This window comes from Arachis ipaensis, chromosome B10, assembly GCF_059453495.1.
Source record: "Arachis ipaensis isolate K30076 ecotype BB chromosome B10, ASM5945349v1, whole genome shotgun sequence".
In the NCBI taxonomy this organism is placed as follows: Eukaryota; Viridiplantae; Streptophyta; class Magnoliopsida; order Fabales; family Fabaceae; genus Arachis; species Arachis ipaensis.
This window is the reverse complement of record NC_142435.1, coordinates 3,511,174-3,524,214: the sequence shown is the minus strand read 5'-3', so window position 1 is coordinate 3,524,214 and position 13,041 is coordinate 3,511,174. Positions and strand designations below refer to the sequence as shown.

General features: G+C 33.2%; 2 protein-coding genes across 2 annotated transcripts; both read left to right on the top strand.

Moving 5' to 3' along the window:
* Nucleotides 1–1,302: 1,302 nt before the first annotated feature.
* On the top strand, nucleotides 1,303–2,104 carry LOC107619943 (early nodulin-like protein 6). Its single transcript, XM_016322171.3, has 2 exons — nucleotides 1,303–1,512; nucleotides 1,722–2,104. Exons 1-2 carry the CDS (start codon nucleotides 1,314–1,316, stop codon nucleotides 2,102–2,104), a joined length of 582 nt encoding a protein of 193 aa, XP_016177657.1. The 5' UTR covers nucleotides 1,303–1,313.
* A 5,670-nt stretch (nucleotides 2,105–7,774) lies between these two features.
* On the top strand, nucleotides 7,775–10,317 carry LOC107619941 (calmodulin-binding receptor kinase CaMRLK-like). Its single transcript, XM_088503389.1, has 2 exons — nucleotides 7,775–9,362; nucleotides 9,501–10,317. Exons 1-2 carry the CDS (start codon nucleotides 7,928–7,930, stop codon nucleotides 10,124–10,126), a joined length of 2,061 nt encoding a protein of 686 aa, XP_088359515.1. The 5' UTR covers nucleotides 7,775–7,927; the 3' UTR covers nucleotides 10,127–10,317.
* Nucleotides 10,318–13,041: the final 2,724 nt, after the last annotated feature.

The following is a 13,041-nucleotide window of genomic DNA, read 5'->3' as shown; positions in this document are numbered from 1 at the left end:
AATAGAATAAATTATATATTGAATAACAAAAGTCGTTATTGGTTTCTCTTCACACTAACTAATACTCAACGATGGTGTTTCGGTATACCATGTTATCAAGAAATATTAATCGAACTAATAACTTTGTAATGACATAAGTTTATAAATTTGAAAATTTAAAAATTATTTCATAAAATGTGAAGTTTTAACAAGTAACAATGTTGATCATATTGTTTTGACTTTAAGAATGAATACAATACTAACAAATAAAATTGTCCTAAATAAATTTTAACAAAGAAAAAGACCATAAGTATTGCTATTAATGAAAAATTAATCTATTTTAAAGACAAATACAATTTTTTTTTCTATGGATTTCTTAACTCGGCAAGTTGAGGACTAATCCACCACATATTGATGTTCTATTTATTAAGGGTCTGTCGCTAACTAATGGATTCTTATACACACAAGTCGAAATTCGAACTCCAAATACTTACTTAAACAGACAAATGAGATGATCATTCAACTAATCTAAATTAATTAAAACAAATATTAATTATTTTAAATATTTTTAAGTTGTAAAATATTTATAATAATAATTACTATATATATTTTTTATTTAAATTCTAATAAAAAATTTTATATAATTATATATATTATCCCGTACAGCACACAAAAACATACACTAGTTAATAATAAACTTGCAATCTTGAGTGTTTTATGTTAATTGTATGATTCATTTATTTCAAATATTTTCAATCAACTGTATTAATTATATATTAAAATTAACTATTAAAATCATTAATATAAAATATATATTAAAAGTAAGTTAAATTATATAATTATTTATATACAAATATATCATACTTAATTTTAATAACTAATTTTAACATGTAAATAGTATATTTTATTTTCAATACATCCATGCAAACCATACTTGAACTTAAGGCTTTGTATAGATTTTAAGCTATTAATTTTATGCACGCTTTTTAATTATCAAGCTATAGTTATTTTGTGTTATTATTATTATTATTATTATTATTATTATTATTATTATTATTATTATTATATAACTTTAAAAATATTTGACGGCAATGCACTAATAATAATTGTAAATTAGGGAAAAGCTCTTGAGAGAGAATTGTATTGCTAATTTTTGAAAACCAGTTAAGCCAATGAAATTCAAATTAAGTGCTCCTAATTACTCTCCAAAATCTTCGCTAACAAACGTGCTTTTACTTTCTTCTTATAAGTTCAAACCTTAACCACCAATTCTCTTTTAAAAAACTCACACCACGCACTAGAGCTCCCTATAGAAATATCCAAAACCAGCAAATATGGCCAATCTATTCAGAAGTTGTTCATTATTACTTTCGGTTTCCTTGATTATTATATTGTGTGTGCCATCAAGAGTAAATTGTACTGAATTTGAAGTTGGGGGTCACGATGGCTGGATTGTTCCTAAGTCAAGAGACAACGATCAAATGTATAACCAATGGGCATCCCAGAACAGATTCAAAGTTGATGACACTCTTCGTAAGTACCTTCATTATTCCAACAACTTATATTTTTTTTAATTATGATTTACAAAAATATTATTTATACACTAAAATCAACCATTAAAATTAACAATTAATAAATTTGTATATAAATACATACATAATTTAATTTATTTTTAATATATATTTATATTTCAACGTATATTTCATGTAGTTTAATTTTGGAATATGATTGTTTGTTCACAGGTTTCAAGTACTCTAAAGATTCGGTGTTGGTGGTGAGTGAAGAGGAGTATGAAAGCTGCAGATCCACTAAGCCACTATTCTTCTCCAACAATGGTGATACTGTCTTCAAATTTGAGCATCCTGGAGTGTACTACTTCATTAGCGGAGTTAGGGGCCACTGTGACAAAGGCCAGAAAATGATTGTTAAGGTTTTGGCCGTACATAATCCAAAGCCAGAGCCACCACATTCACACTCACCAGCAGCAGCACCAGCATTTACACCTGCATCTACACCTGCACCTTCTCCTTCTCATCATTCTAATGCTGCAAGACCAATTCCTCTTCTCAGCATAACTAACTTGCCGCTCTTTCTTATCTTACTTCTTCCTATGCTTTTTGCTTGATTTTTTTCCTTGTATTATTGTCTTATCTCTCCTTATGATTAGTAGTAATTACAATTAGTTTCTAGGTGTTTAGTTTTAATTTGTTGTTGGGGTCTTAGGCTGTTTAGTTTGGTTGTTTGAATAATCAAGATTATTTATATTGTTCGACAAATAAATTGCAGATTGTTTTTTTCTGGTTTCTTAAGAAATTTGCTGTTCATGATATATTTATTATTAGGGTTTTTCTTTTATTAATGTCAGTCTATTGGTGGCTTAATATTAATTATTCCTATCAAGTTACAATCTAAGCAACTATCTAGAAGCAAAACATTGAAGTTGTATATTCCATGTTATATCTAAACTATAAAAAATAAGACTGTTTGAGTTGTATGGTAAAACTTTTTTTTGAGTCAATGTTTTCTGTAATTATTTTTTATCTTAAATTTTGAATTAAAAAATTTAAATTTAAATCCTAATTTTAAAATTTATTTTAAAAAGATGAGAGTTAAAAATTAAATTTATAACAAAAATTAATTAATATTAACTAGTTAAAAATTAATTTCTCATATTCATTTATTTTTTTGGTCTTATGTAAACGGTGAGAGCAATTAGAGCCCATTATTTGACAGGGCTCCATTCCCCTTCTTTAAAGAATAATGGGCTTTCTTCCAAAAAAAAAGAATAATGGGCTTACTTTAGGCCTTGGCTACAGACATTGATACACTAATATGTGTCTGTTTGAAAAAAAGAAAAATCCAACAAATACGGCAAAGCATAACAAAACCAATTCCAAACCACCACTATGAATCTATGATCACAGAAAATACCCCATAAGGCCGTAACAAATGCTAACGTAGAAAAGAAATAACTAATTAAAGGTCTCTTTTTGCTAAAGCTTAGCTTTAGTAAAAAATTTTAAATATTTTTATTTAATAATATAAAATAAATATATTAAAATTTTAATTTTTTATATTTTAATAAAAAAAAATTTAGTTTGTATTAATATCTCTTTTTTATTTTGATTAGAAGTGAGTTAGTATTAATAGGATTTATGTTTGACAATTTTTATATCAAAATATATCGTAGTAAATTAAATATTATTTAGATTAGTCACCAAAAAAAAAAATATTATTTAGATTATATTATTCAATTATTTTTAGATAAAAAATTACTAAAAATGTATAAATTTAAATAATTATTTTATTATTTTATTTTAGATATTTAAATAAATTCTAATACTCTTTTTAGTTTTTTTATTTAATATGGTCTTTCTAATAAAATTAATAGAATCATAATTAAAAAAATATTAACATGTATGAGAGCGTAAGAAAAAAAATGTTACAAAAATAAACATCAAAATTCCTGTACGAACAAGAAGGAACAAAAGTAGTAGATAAAAAATAATAAAATTTAGAATGATTTTTTATTGGATAAGTTTTCATTTTGCCAATCTTTTAGTTACTTGCAAATTGTTAACAATAATAATAATGAAAATCTTTATCCATACATATTTTTTCTAAAAATTTCACTTAAAAATCAACTTGAATTAGTATAATAATTAATTTATTAGTCCATTTTAGTCAAAATTCGAATTAATGTGAGAAAAAAACACTTTCACCCATATTAAAAAATGGCAACTTTCTTTTTAAGTCTTTTCAAGGAGGGAGGTCCCAAAAAAAAAAAAAACCGTTATAACAAAGCATACACCCGATGATCTAACAATCTGAAATTCTATGAAACTTTCAATTTAGGAATTAAAAAAGAGCACCCAAGTTAATGGTCTAAGAATATAATGTATATAATGGGCTAAATTTTTGGCCCAATATGAATAAAATGAACATAAAAATCTCATGTCATGAAATCACTCATCCCAAAAGTTTAAGCTGATTTTGAGGTTTATCAAAGATCAAACTCTTGACCTTTCGGATTTAGAATTCTGATAACATGTCATGAAACCAGTCATCCCAAAAGCTTAAACTGATAGGAAAAGGTAACACTAATGATTATATCTCTAATACTGAATCGAACATTCCTAAACCGCCATTGTATACATTGTACAAAATTTTCATTGGTTCTCTATACTTATACTTCCTCGTTAAAAAATTAAAATAAAAATCTGGTTGCTGAAATGGCACCTTTATCATAAGTTGAATTTCAGTTGTGGGGACACAGACAACCACTAATACAGACATACAAACTTAAATCATACATACTGAATACTGATAAATCAGCTTTCAGGTAGGAGTGTCAACTATAGTTGTTAACTATTTTATTTTAATAATTAATCCTCCTTAATATAAGTGTATCTGTTAAATGTTGTGAGCTGTCATTCTCTTGGAATTCTGGTTTGGATGGTTGTGGATCAGTGGATACCATCATCCACCTTTTCTTGCTCTCCATTAACATTTCCAACTTCCAAGGATAGATTTGTTTATTCCTTAAGATATGGAGGCAAATGCAAGAAGCCAAGACCCACGTGCTAGGAGCAGGTGAGGTAACCACTTAGCATCTGGAGTTTGTGGAGCAAGCTGCTTGCCATCTTCCAAATCCATCTTCACAATATGCTTAATTAGTTTTTGAATGAACCACTTTACTGTATCCATGCATATCCTCTTTTGGTTTGTTTTAGTCTTGGTTTGACTAATGCATCATGCATCATTGCCATGTAATTTGTCTTAGTCTTTTTCTTCATTTGCAATGTAATTTCCGTTATGCCTTATCTTATTTTGTATTCTAATTAAAAATCCATTTGCATAATTCAATAAAAGGGCAATATTTTTCTTAGAGGTCTAAACTCTAAACATAGGTCAAATTGAAGTCATAGTCATTTTGCACGTGATTTGTTTGTCTCTAAGCAATTAGATGATGTAGAGAAATGCCCCAATTTGTGGTTATCTATTCCTCTAATTTTTACAATCCTATTTTGTATTGTTATTCAATCATAGGAATCCTCAATCTCTAATCTCTGTTTATTCCTTTCTTATAGCTCTAGCAAATAACAATCACCCGATTAGGCATGGTTTAAACTAGTAAAACCTGCTCAGTCAAAAGGCAAGAAATAAAACACTCTTGACTAGAATATGTAGCTGAGCTGCGATCAAACTATAATAATTGTTATGTGATAATTATCCTGATCTTCTTCACCTACTAAGAACCCACTACCTTATCAAACTATAAGGCTGCGTTTATTTACTTATTTATAAGAATAGTACATTAAAACATGAATAAAGAAATATAGACAGAGATATTATATTTTGAGATATTAATATCGTATATTTTGTGTTTTTTTAATAAAAAAGATATATAAATACTGACAACGACACAATTTTTTTTATTATTATATTTTTTATTTTAAATTTTGTGTGAAAAATAAAGATAAATTAAATTTTTATTATTTATTCTATCTTATATTTAGTCTAATAATAAATAAAATATAAAAATAATAATTGTTATATCTCTATCTATTTTTTATATCTTATTTTTTAATGTCTTATTTTATTCTTGTTCTCAAAATTAAACGCAGTCTTAATAATTGTTCCGAGACTTACCTAGAACCGAATGGAGTTTGGGCTTGTGTGTGAGGCCCAAACCTTTAAAGAAGGTGGTCTTCGACTTGTCCTACGTCAGGGAGCCGCCGTCCAAGTTGTATGTCTGGATGGATAGGGGGTGGTACTTGCAAGACACTTCGAAATAAGCAGGTTTTAAGTGTATTGAAACTTAGTTTTACCTGAGTGCTTTGGTGTATTTATAGGTGTATTTATAGTGGATAACCGTCCCTTTTATCTTAGGGTTGTTGGAATTTCTCTTCTAAAGATAGAGGAGAGATTTAAGAAGACAATTACTTATTTGAATAAGTGTCACTTGCTGGCTCATGTCAAGTCCGACTTCTTTGAAGAGATCGGATGGATCAGCACAGACCAACCCTTTGAATTAGGCCTTTTTTAACTTAATTGGAACTGACTCTCGCTTTGGGCCAAGATATGAACAATAATCATAATATTTTCTATCTAAATTACAACCTCGCATTTAAAAGGGGATTAGTAGCCAATGAGCCTTATCTCACATGGCATATTTCCCCTTTCTCACCTCAAAGGTCGCAGGTTCAAACTCTACCGGTTGCAATTAAGGAGAAAATATAGTAAGTGCGTGAGGAATGTGTGGGTGTGTGAGTGTACTTAGGATTGAGGGTTATCCAATCCATTGGAATACCTATGATTGAGGGTTGTCTAATCCACTATCCTAAAAAAAAAAAGGGGGGGGGGGATTAGTATAGACATGATAATATTACCTCATTCCATAAAAGATGAACATGACTTACCCCCAAAAATGTACTATCCTACAATTGGTGTTTGACTAGTAGCATATGTCCAATCTACATAAGAAAAACTGCAAATGTAGCTAGAATCATTAAATTAGGAGCAGAAGAGGTGAAATGTTGCTTCTTGCTTGTTGAATGTTGAGCATTTGCTCAAGTATGAGTGGTTAGTCAAAAGCAAAAACAGTGTTCAGGTCGAACTTAAACAAGTATATTGCCATTCTACTCTGCCTCTGCCATCAGAATAACTTCTTGTTTAAAACTAGAAAAGCACTGTAGCCCATTCCTTCAACTCTGCAACACTGCATACATTGCTGAATTTGAGTAATCCAATTTGCAACACATTGTAAGCGCATGGAGTAATTGTTGCAAACATCTAGGCATACAAAATTTGCTAAAACCGTATAAATCATGCTCCATAATTTTTACCCATTCGTTTCTTTCTGCTTTGTTCAACTGTAAAAATGTGAGAGATTATTGGATCAATGTATTTAGGAGGAATGTATGTCGAAATCCATGATCAAATTCAATATAAAGTTATTCTTTACATGCATAAACCAAATATATAAACCATGTAGCTTGTTTCTCTGCTTTGCATCTTGTTATGGCAGTTAAAAGGCTTAAATTAAACCACTGTCTGAAATTGTTGACAGAAGCATATACGGTGTTGTGAAGTGCGGTTTGGGTTTGGAAAATTTATTGCATGCCATTGGCAACAAGTTTAGCATTACATCATCTGCCCTTCTGATCTTTCCAACCCTCTGAGTCCAAATTTAAGAACTGGGTCCCCATCCCTTTGAACCCACAGTGATGTCACCTTCAAATCTATTTGAGTACACTATCATAAATCCTAATATTTTATTAATACAACTTAGATATTTTTCCTTCCACACAAAGTAATCAAAATTTTATGATATTACAATCTTAAATAAATAAATCAATTTAAAAACTTTCTATTAAACAAGTTATTTTTACAATATAAATCATCTTAAGATTTTATATATTTTTTCAATATAAAATCACTGTTTATTCAAACCAATACTAATGAGGTTAGAATAGTATAAAAAAAACACCCACAATTTTGAAAAATAAAAGGGGATAATGAAAACAAAAAAGGGGTCACAATCAGCGAGTGCAAGAGGAAATGTGGTGAAAGCGGTGATCATAAAAACTGTGTTGATTTTTGAAGCTCATGAGTCATGATGCTCAACAGTCAACGACCCATAGGTACAACTTCCATTAATTCTGTGTTAATGAGTTTCAACGCATGCTCACGTGCCGTTGGCGTTAACTCCTCCGTCATAAAAAATCAAAATTAAATGACGCCGTTAGTTTGCTTCTTCAATATTCATTCCTTCCCACTTCACTATACCTGTAACCGCCAACTGTCCCACCATATAACACCAACATCACTACCCTCTCTTTTCCTTTTCCCATTCCTCTCATCTCACTCACTCTCACTCACCACTCCCCTGCGCCGTATAATATAATACCACACGAGATTATTGAGCTTAATTAACGAACTCATCATGAAGCCCTTCTTTTACAGATTCTTGATTCTCCTTGCTCTGTTTTCTCTCGTGGAATCTTCTTCATCATGCAGCAGCAACAACAACAACAGAGACCACGAGCTTGTCTTAAAAGCCTTCCAATATGTCTCTGGATTCAAACCTTCATGGTTCCAAACAACACGCCAACCTTCTTCTTCTTCTTCCAACTGTTCGGTACAAGAGTCATCTCCCATTATTAAGAACATAGAGCTTCCTTCAAGAAACTTAAGCGGCAATATCTCATGGAGCTACCTAAAGAACATGTCAAACCTGCAAGTTCTCGATCTCTCCGGAAATTCCCTGCAAGGCCAAGTATCAAACATGTTGTGGGCAACTCCAAACTTATTAGTAGTAAACCTCTCCAGAAACAGGTTCGGAGGAACCATTGCTTTCAACCAACTCACAACCGTTTCATCATCGCTTCAAGTTCTGAACCTCTCACACAACAGGCTCACCAATCAGGTTCACCTCTCTGGTTTCACAAACCTCAAAACCCTCGACCTTTCCCACAACCACCTTGGAACCTTACCTTCGGGCTTCCAGAACCTCAAAAAACTCCAACACCTCGATCTCTCTAACTGCAACATCGAAGGACCAGTGAAACAAGTCTCTTCCCTTCACTCACTCACCTACCTCGACCTCTCTAACAACACGTTGAATGGAACCTTCCCTTCAGATTTCCCTCCATTGAACACCATCAAGTTCCTCAACATCTCACACAACAACTTCATCAAATCCACAGAACTAAGCCCAAACAAGTACAAGAAGTTCGGCCAATCGGCGTTCATAAACGCCGGCGACAACTTCCACTTGAACTTCAACGCATCCAACCTCCATTCAAAGAAGCAACACCACCAACCACCAATGCAACCAACTAATAACAAACACCACAAGCACAAGTCAAAACACAAAACCGTTTTGCTTGTGGCGGCATCGTGTGCCTCAGGGGTAGTTTTGGTATTGTCGTTGAGCGCGTGCATGTTACGGTGTTACTGTAGGAAGAAGGAAGAGGCGAAGAGGAACAAGTGGGCCATATCGAAACCTGTGGCGTTGACGAGCATCAAGATGGAGAAATCAGGACCGTTCGCCTTCGAGACGGAGTCAGGAACGTCATGGGTGGCTGACCTGAAAGAACCGTCGTCGGCCGCCGTGGTGATGTTCGAGAAGCCGTTGATGAGTTTGACTTTCAAGGACTTGATGAGTGCCACGTCACACTTCGGGAAAGACTCACAACTTGCTGAGGGTAGATGTGGGCCCGTGTACCGAGCTGTTCTACCGGGAGATATCCACGTGGCAATCAAGGTTTTGGAAAACGCAAGAGACGTTGATCACGATGACGCTGTCAACATCTTCGTTGACCTCTCCAGGCTGAAGCACCCTAACCTCTTGCCCCTCTCCGGTTACTGCATCGCAGGTACTCTCATTCAATGCTTTTCACGGGATGGAAAACTGGATATTCAATTCACGAATGTACTTTCCAATTTCCATACTAGGATTCAATTGAATTTAGCGCCAAAATATTAATGATTAATTGTTGTTTGTGAAATTGAAGGGAAGGAGAAGCTGGTGTTGTATGAGTTCATGTCAAACGGGGATTTAGGTAGGTGGTTACACGAGCTACCAACGGGTGACACCAACGTGGAAGATTGGAGTGGTGACACGTGGGAGATTCAAAACGGTATCGCGTCACCTGAAAAGATGGCTTGGCCAACACGACACCGTATCGCCGTTGGTATGGCGCGTGGTCTCGCATTCCTCCACCACGCCGGATCCAGGCCCGTCGTTCACGGCCACCTGGTAACATCTAATATTTTACTCTCTGATGACTTCGAACCACGAATCGCTGATTTCGGGTTGAGGAAATTCGGGCAGGAGCAGAACGCGCCGAATTGCAGCACCGAGACTGACGTGTACTGCTTCGGTGTGGTGCTGATGGAGCTTCTGACGGGACGGCACGGCACGGCGGAGACAGTGGTTTCGGTGAGGAAGCTTGTTAGGGAGGGCCACGGTGTTCGCGCGTTGGATGAGAGGCTCGGATTCGGTGACTCAGAGGCTGAGATGGTGGAGAGCCTCCGAGTCGCGTACCTTTGCACCGCCGAGTCGCCGGCGAAGAGACCCACCATGCAGCAGGTCTTGGGTCTTCTCAAGGACATTCATCCGAGTGGCGGACTCGACTGAGTCCGATGAGTTGACTCGTCCCTGAATCGTTCCTTTTTTCGTTTTTGGGTTTAAGGATTTTGAAGCCCACCACGCGCTTCGTGAGCGGTTTGTGGCTTAAACTCGACGATCCTAAAGACCAAAAAAAAAAAAAAAACTCGAGGATCCTCGTTACTATAGGAGGTGGCAAAATTGGCAATTGAGTTTTTGAATTTTGTAGTATTTATTATGATTATGATTATAAAAATGTATAGGAAAATTTTCGAAGTGTATGGGTACACTAATGTTTTAATAATTTTTAATCGTTGATTTTAATTATAAAAAATAGTTACAATTTTTTCAATATACCAATATACTTGAAAGTATTTTAAATGTATATAGTGCAAAAAAACAAAAAGGTTGAGGAAAACAGTTGGACAAAATTAAGTGGGGTAGGAGGGGAAGCTTGGAATGGTGACATAAGGTGTAATGAATAATAATGAAGTGGGGGAAGTGTGGTGTGTGTAGTATTCTTCTTTTTGGGTGAGCATGTATGGAGGCAGAGAATCCCACTTATTACTTGTCTCTTCTAATAGGGCCTTCCATCATTTATTCTTTACCTTCTTTTTCTGTTTTATTTTATTTTTTCATTTACTATATACTACTTTACTTTAATGTTTTTTTTTTCCTTTTCTTTTTTATTTTGTTTTATTCTCTTTCACTTTGTTCTTTTTTGCTTTGTTCTATTGTTAGTTTATTTTCTTCTCTCTTTAGTTAGGGAATATCCCCTTCCCTAAAAGAAACAAAGATGGGTAGATGAGATTAGATACAACTATATTTATATCTTTAATAATGTGCATGCGTAGCTACTATTTGCTGCTTGTGAGTAGTTTTTTTGCTTTATTATAGAAAATAAAGGAGAACCATGTGCGTTGTGTGTTATACCGTCATGGCTAGGACCAGGTTGTGGCTCTTTAAATAGTGTTAATTTGAGTGACCTTTGATTTTATGGTAGGTAATTAAGGCTATTCTATTTTTGATTTGTCGACATACTCTTGTACGTTAATTCCATCAACGTGGGTCAATGAGTGACATGGGATCTCGTATTGCTTTGATTATTTTAGCATGCTTAAGATGTCAAGTTTTGAATGATTTCGATTGACTTATTCTCATTGAGGGATCTTTCACACATTATTGCCAATATATGGAAAAAGATCACCAACACATAGACAATTTCAACGTAGTGTTCTGTTCTGCATGAATTCAAGTGATATTTGTAATAGTAGATTGTTGAGCTAACATATGCATACAATGAAAAAAACTCCGGTAACCTACTAACAAATGGAAAGTAATGATGATTATAAAAATAGATGGAAATTTGTTTTTTCAACGTTGGTTAAGTTCGTTAATAATTAATGCCTTTTGTGTTCCTCCTCAGAGTTAATGCCCCCAGCGAGTCTCTCATGCTTAGATTTCAATCCGAATCTGGTTTTGATGGGAACAATAACATACTGTGGACTATAACACTTTGATCTTTGATGTTTTATATCACTTATATCTTCTCCTAATAATTCTTTACAATAGTATATTGCAGTACATAATTTTCTCTTTTATATATCTTTACAATGTGACATAAATTAAAGGGAAGTATTTTGTTTTGAGAAAGTATAGGGAGCCAATTATCTAAGTGTACAATGTGTACAATGGAGGTTTAGGAAGTATTAGAGATATGATCATTAGTGTTACATTATCCTGTCAGGTTACGCTTTTGAGATGAGTGATTTCATGATATGGTATTAGAGTTTTAGATACGAAAGATCAAGAGTTCGATCCTTGATGAACCCCAAAATCAACTTAAGCTTTTGTGATGAGTAATTTTATGACATGAGATGTTTATTATCCTTAGTATTCGGATGGTACACATTGTACGCTTAGGTCATTGGCTCCCTAGCAATACTCTTTTGTTTTAATCCTTATTTCATTATCTTTAACTTTTGATGTAATTATCCTACTCTTGTTTCAAACTTTAAATCTTTATTAGACCTTTAACATTATTTTAATACAAATGTGTGTATATATGCATGGTGATGAAGAAACTAACGGATTTGTTTTATCTGCATGAGCAAGCTTATAAGGTGCACGTCAATATCAACTTTACTTGCAGCTGCTTCAATTCAAAGTTGGTTTGCCAGCTGCTATATTTCCGCGTTTTTCTTATCCACATGATGGACGAAAATTCTTGAGCCTGACATTACAATTACAATAGTCCCATCCCATTAATGCTAATAAATTAAATTAGGCTGACGCAGAGAAATGTAAAACCTTAGCTTCCACGTTCCTTGTCTATTTCATACTTCATAAATAAAAAGTTGGATAACATTTTTTCTACCGAGAGATATTGAGAAAATATTCAGTTTGGTTCCTGAAGTTACACTCGAATTTCAATTTAGTTTTTAAAATTTCAATTGTCTCAATTTAATTCCTGAACTTTTCAAATTTTAATCACGTTAGTCCCTACAATAATGTCCGTCACAGAGTTAATTGAAAAATTTGGATACTAAATTGAGACAATTAAAATTTCAAGAACTAAATTGAGGTTCGATTATAACTTCAGGGACTAAATTAAGTATTATCTCAGAGATATTCTTTCTCCATGATCATCTTATTATAACTAGTGAAATAGCTAAATACTATAGTCGCCATGACAATGTTATAAATAACAAGAAAAATTTCTACTATTGGTTCTAATTAAATTTCTTGCAACACACGTTATGTGGATGCTTTTTCAGTTTCTTTTACCTTTAGCTTTTACACAAGTGTTATTGCATACTGCTACAAATATGAGTCACGGTTATTATTGTCACTTTACTATTTTGCTGAAAGTTTAACTGGGACAGTGTTGCTTTCTAATGGAAATATGAACTGTAGTGCACTTCTAACAAAAACTTAATCTGCTC

Bases quoted from the DNA above. Each gene is read 5' to 3' on its own strand.
- LOC107619941 (XM_088503389.1), top strand. From the start codon at position 7,928: ATGAAGCCCTTCTTTTACAGATTCTTGATTCTCCTTGCTCTGTTTTCT. The intron at 9,363-9,500 runs GTACTCTCATTC...GTGAAATTGAAG, and splicing joins CTCCGGTTACTGCATCGCAG to GGAAGGAGAAGCTGGTGTTG.
- LOC107619943 (XM_016322171.3), top strand. From the start codon at position 1,314: ATGGCCAATCTATTCAGAAGTTGTTCATTATTACTTTCGGTTTCCTTG. The intron at 1,513-1,721 runs GTAAGTACCTTC...GTTTGTTCACAG, and splicing joins CAAAGTTGATGACACTCTTC to GTTTCAAGTACTCTAAAGAT.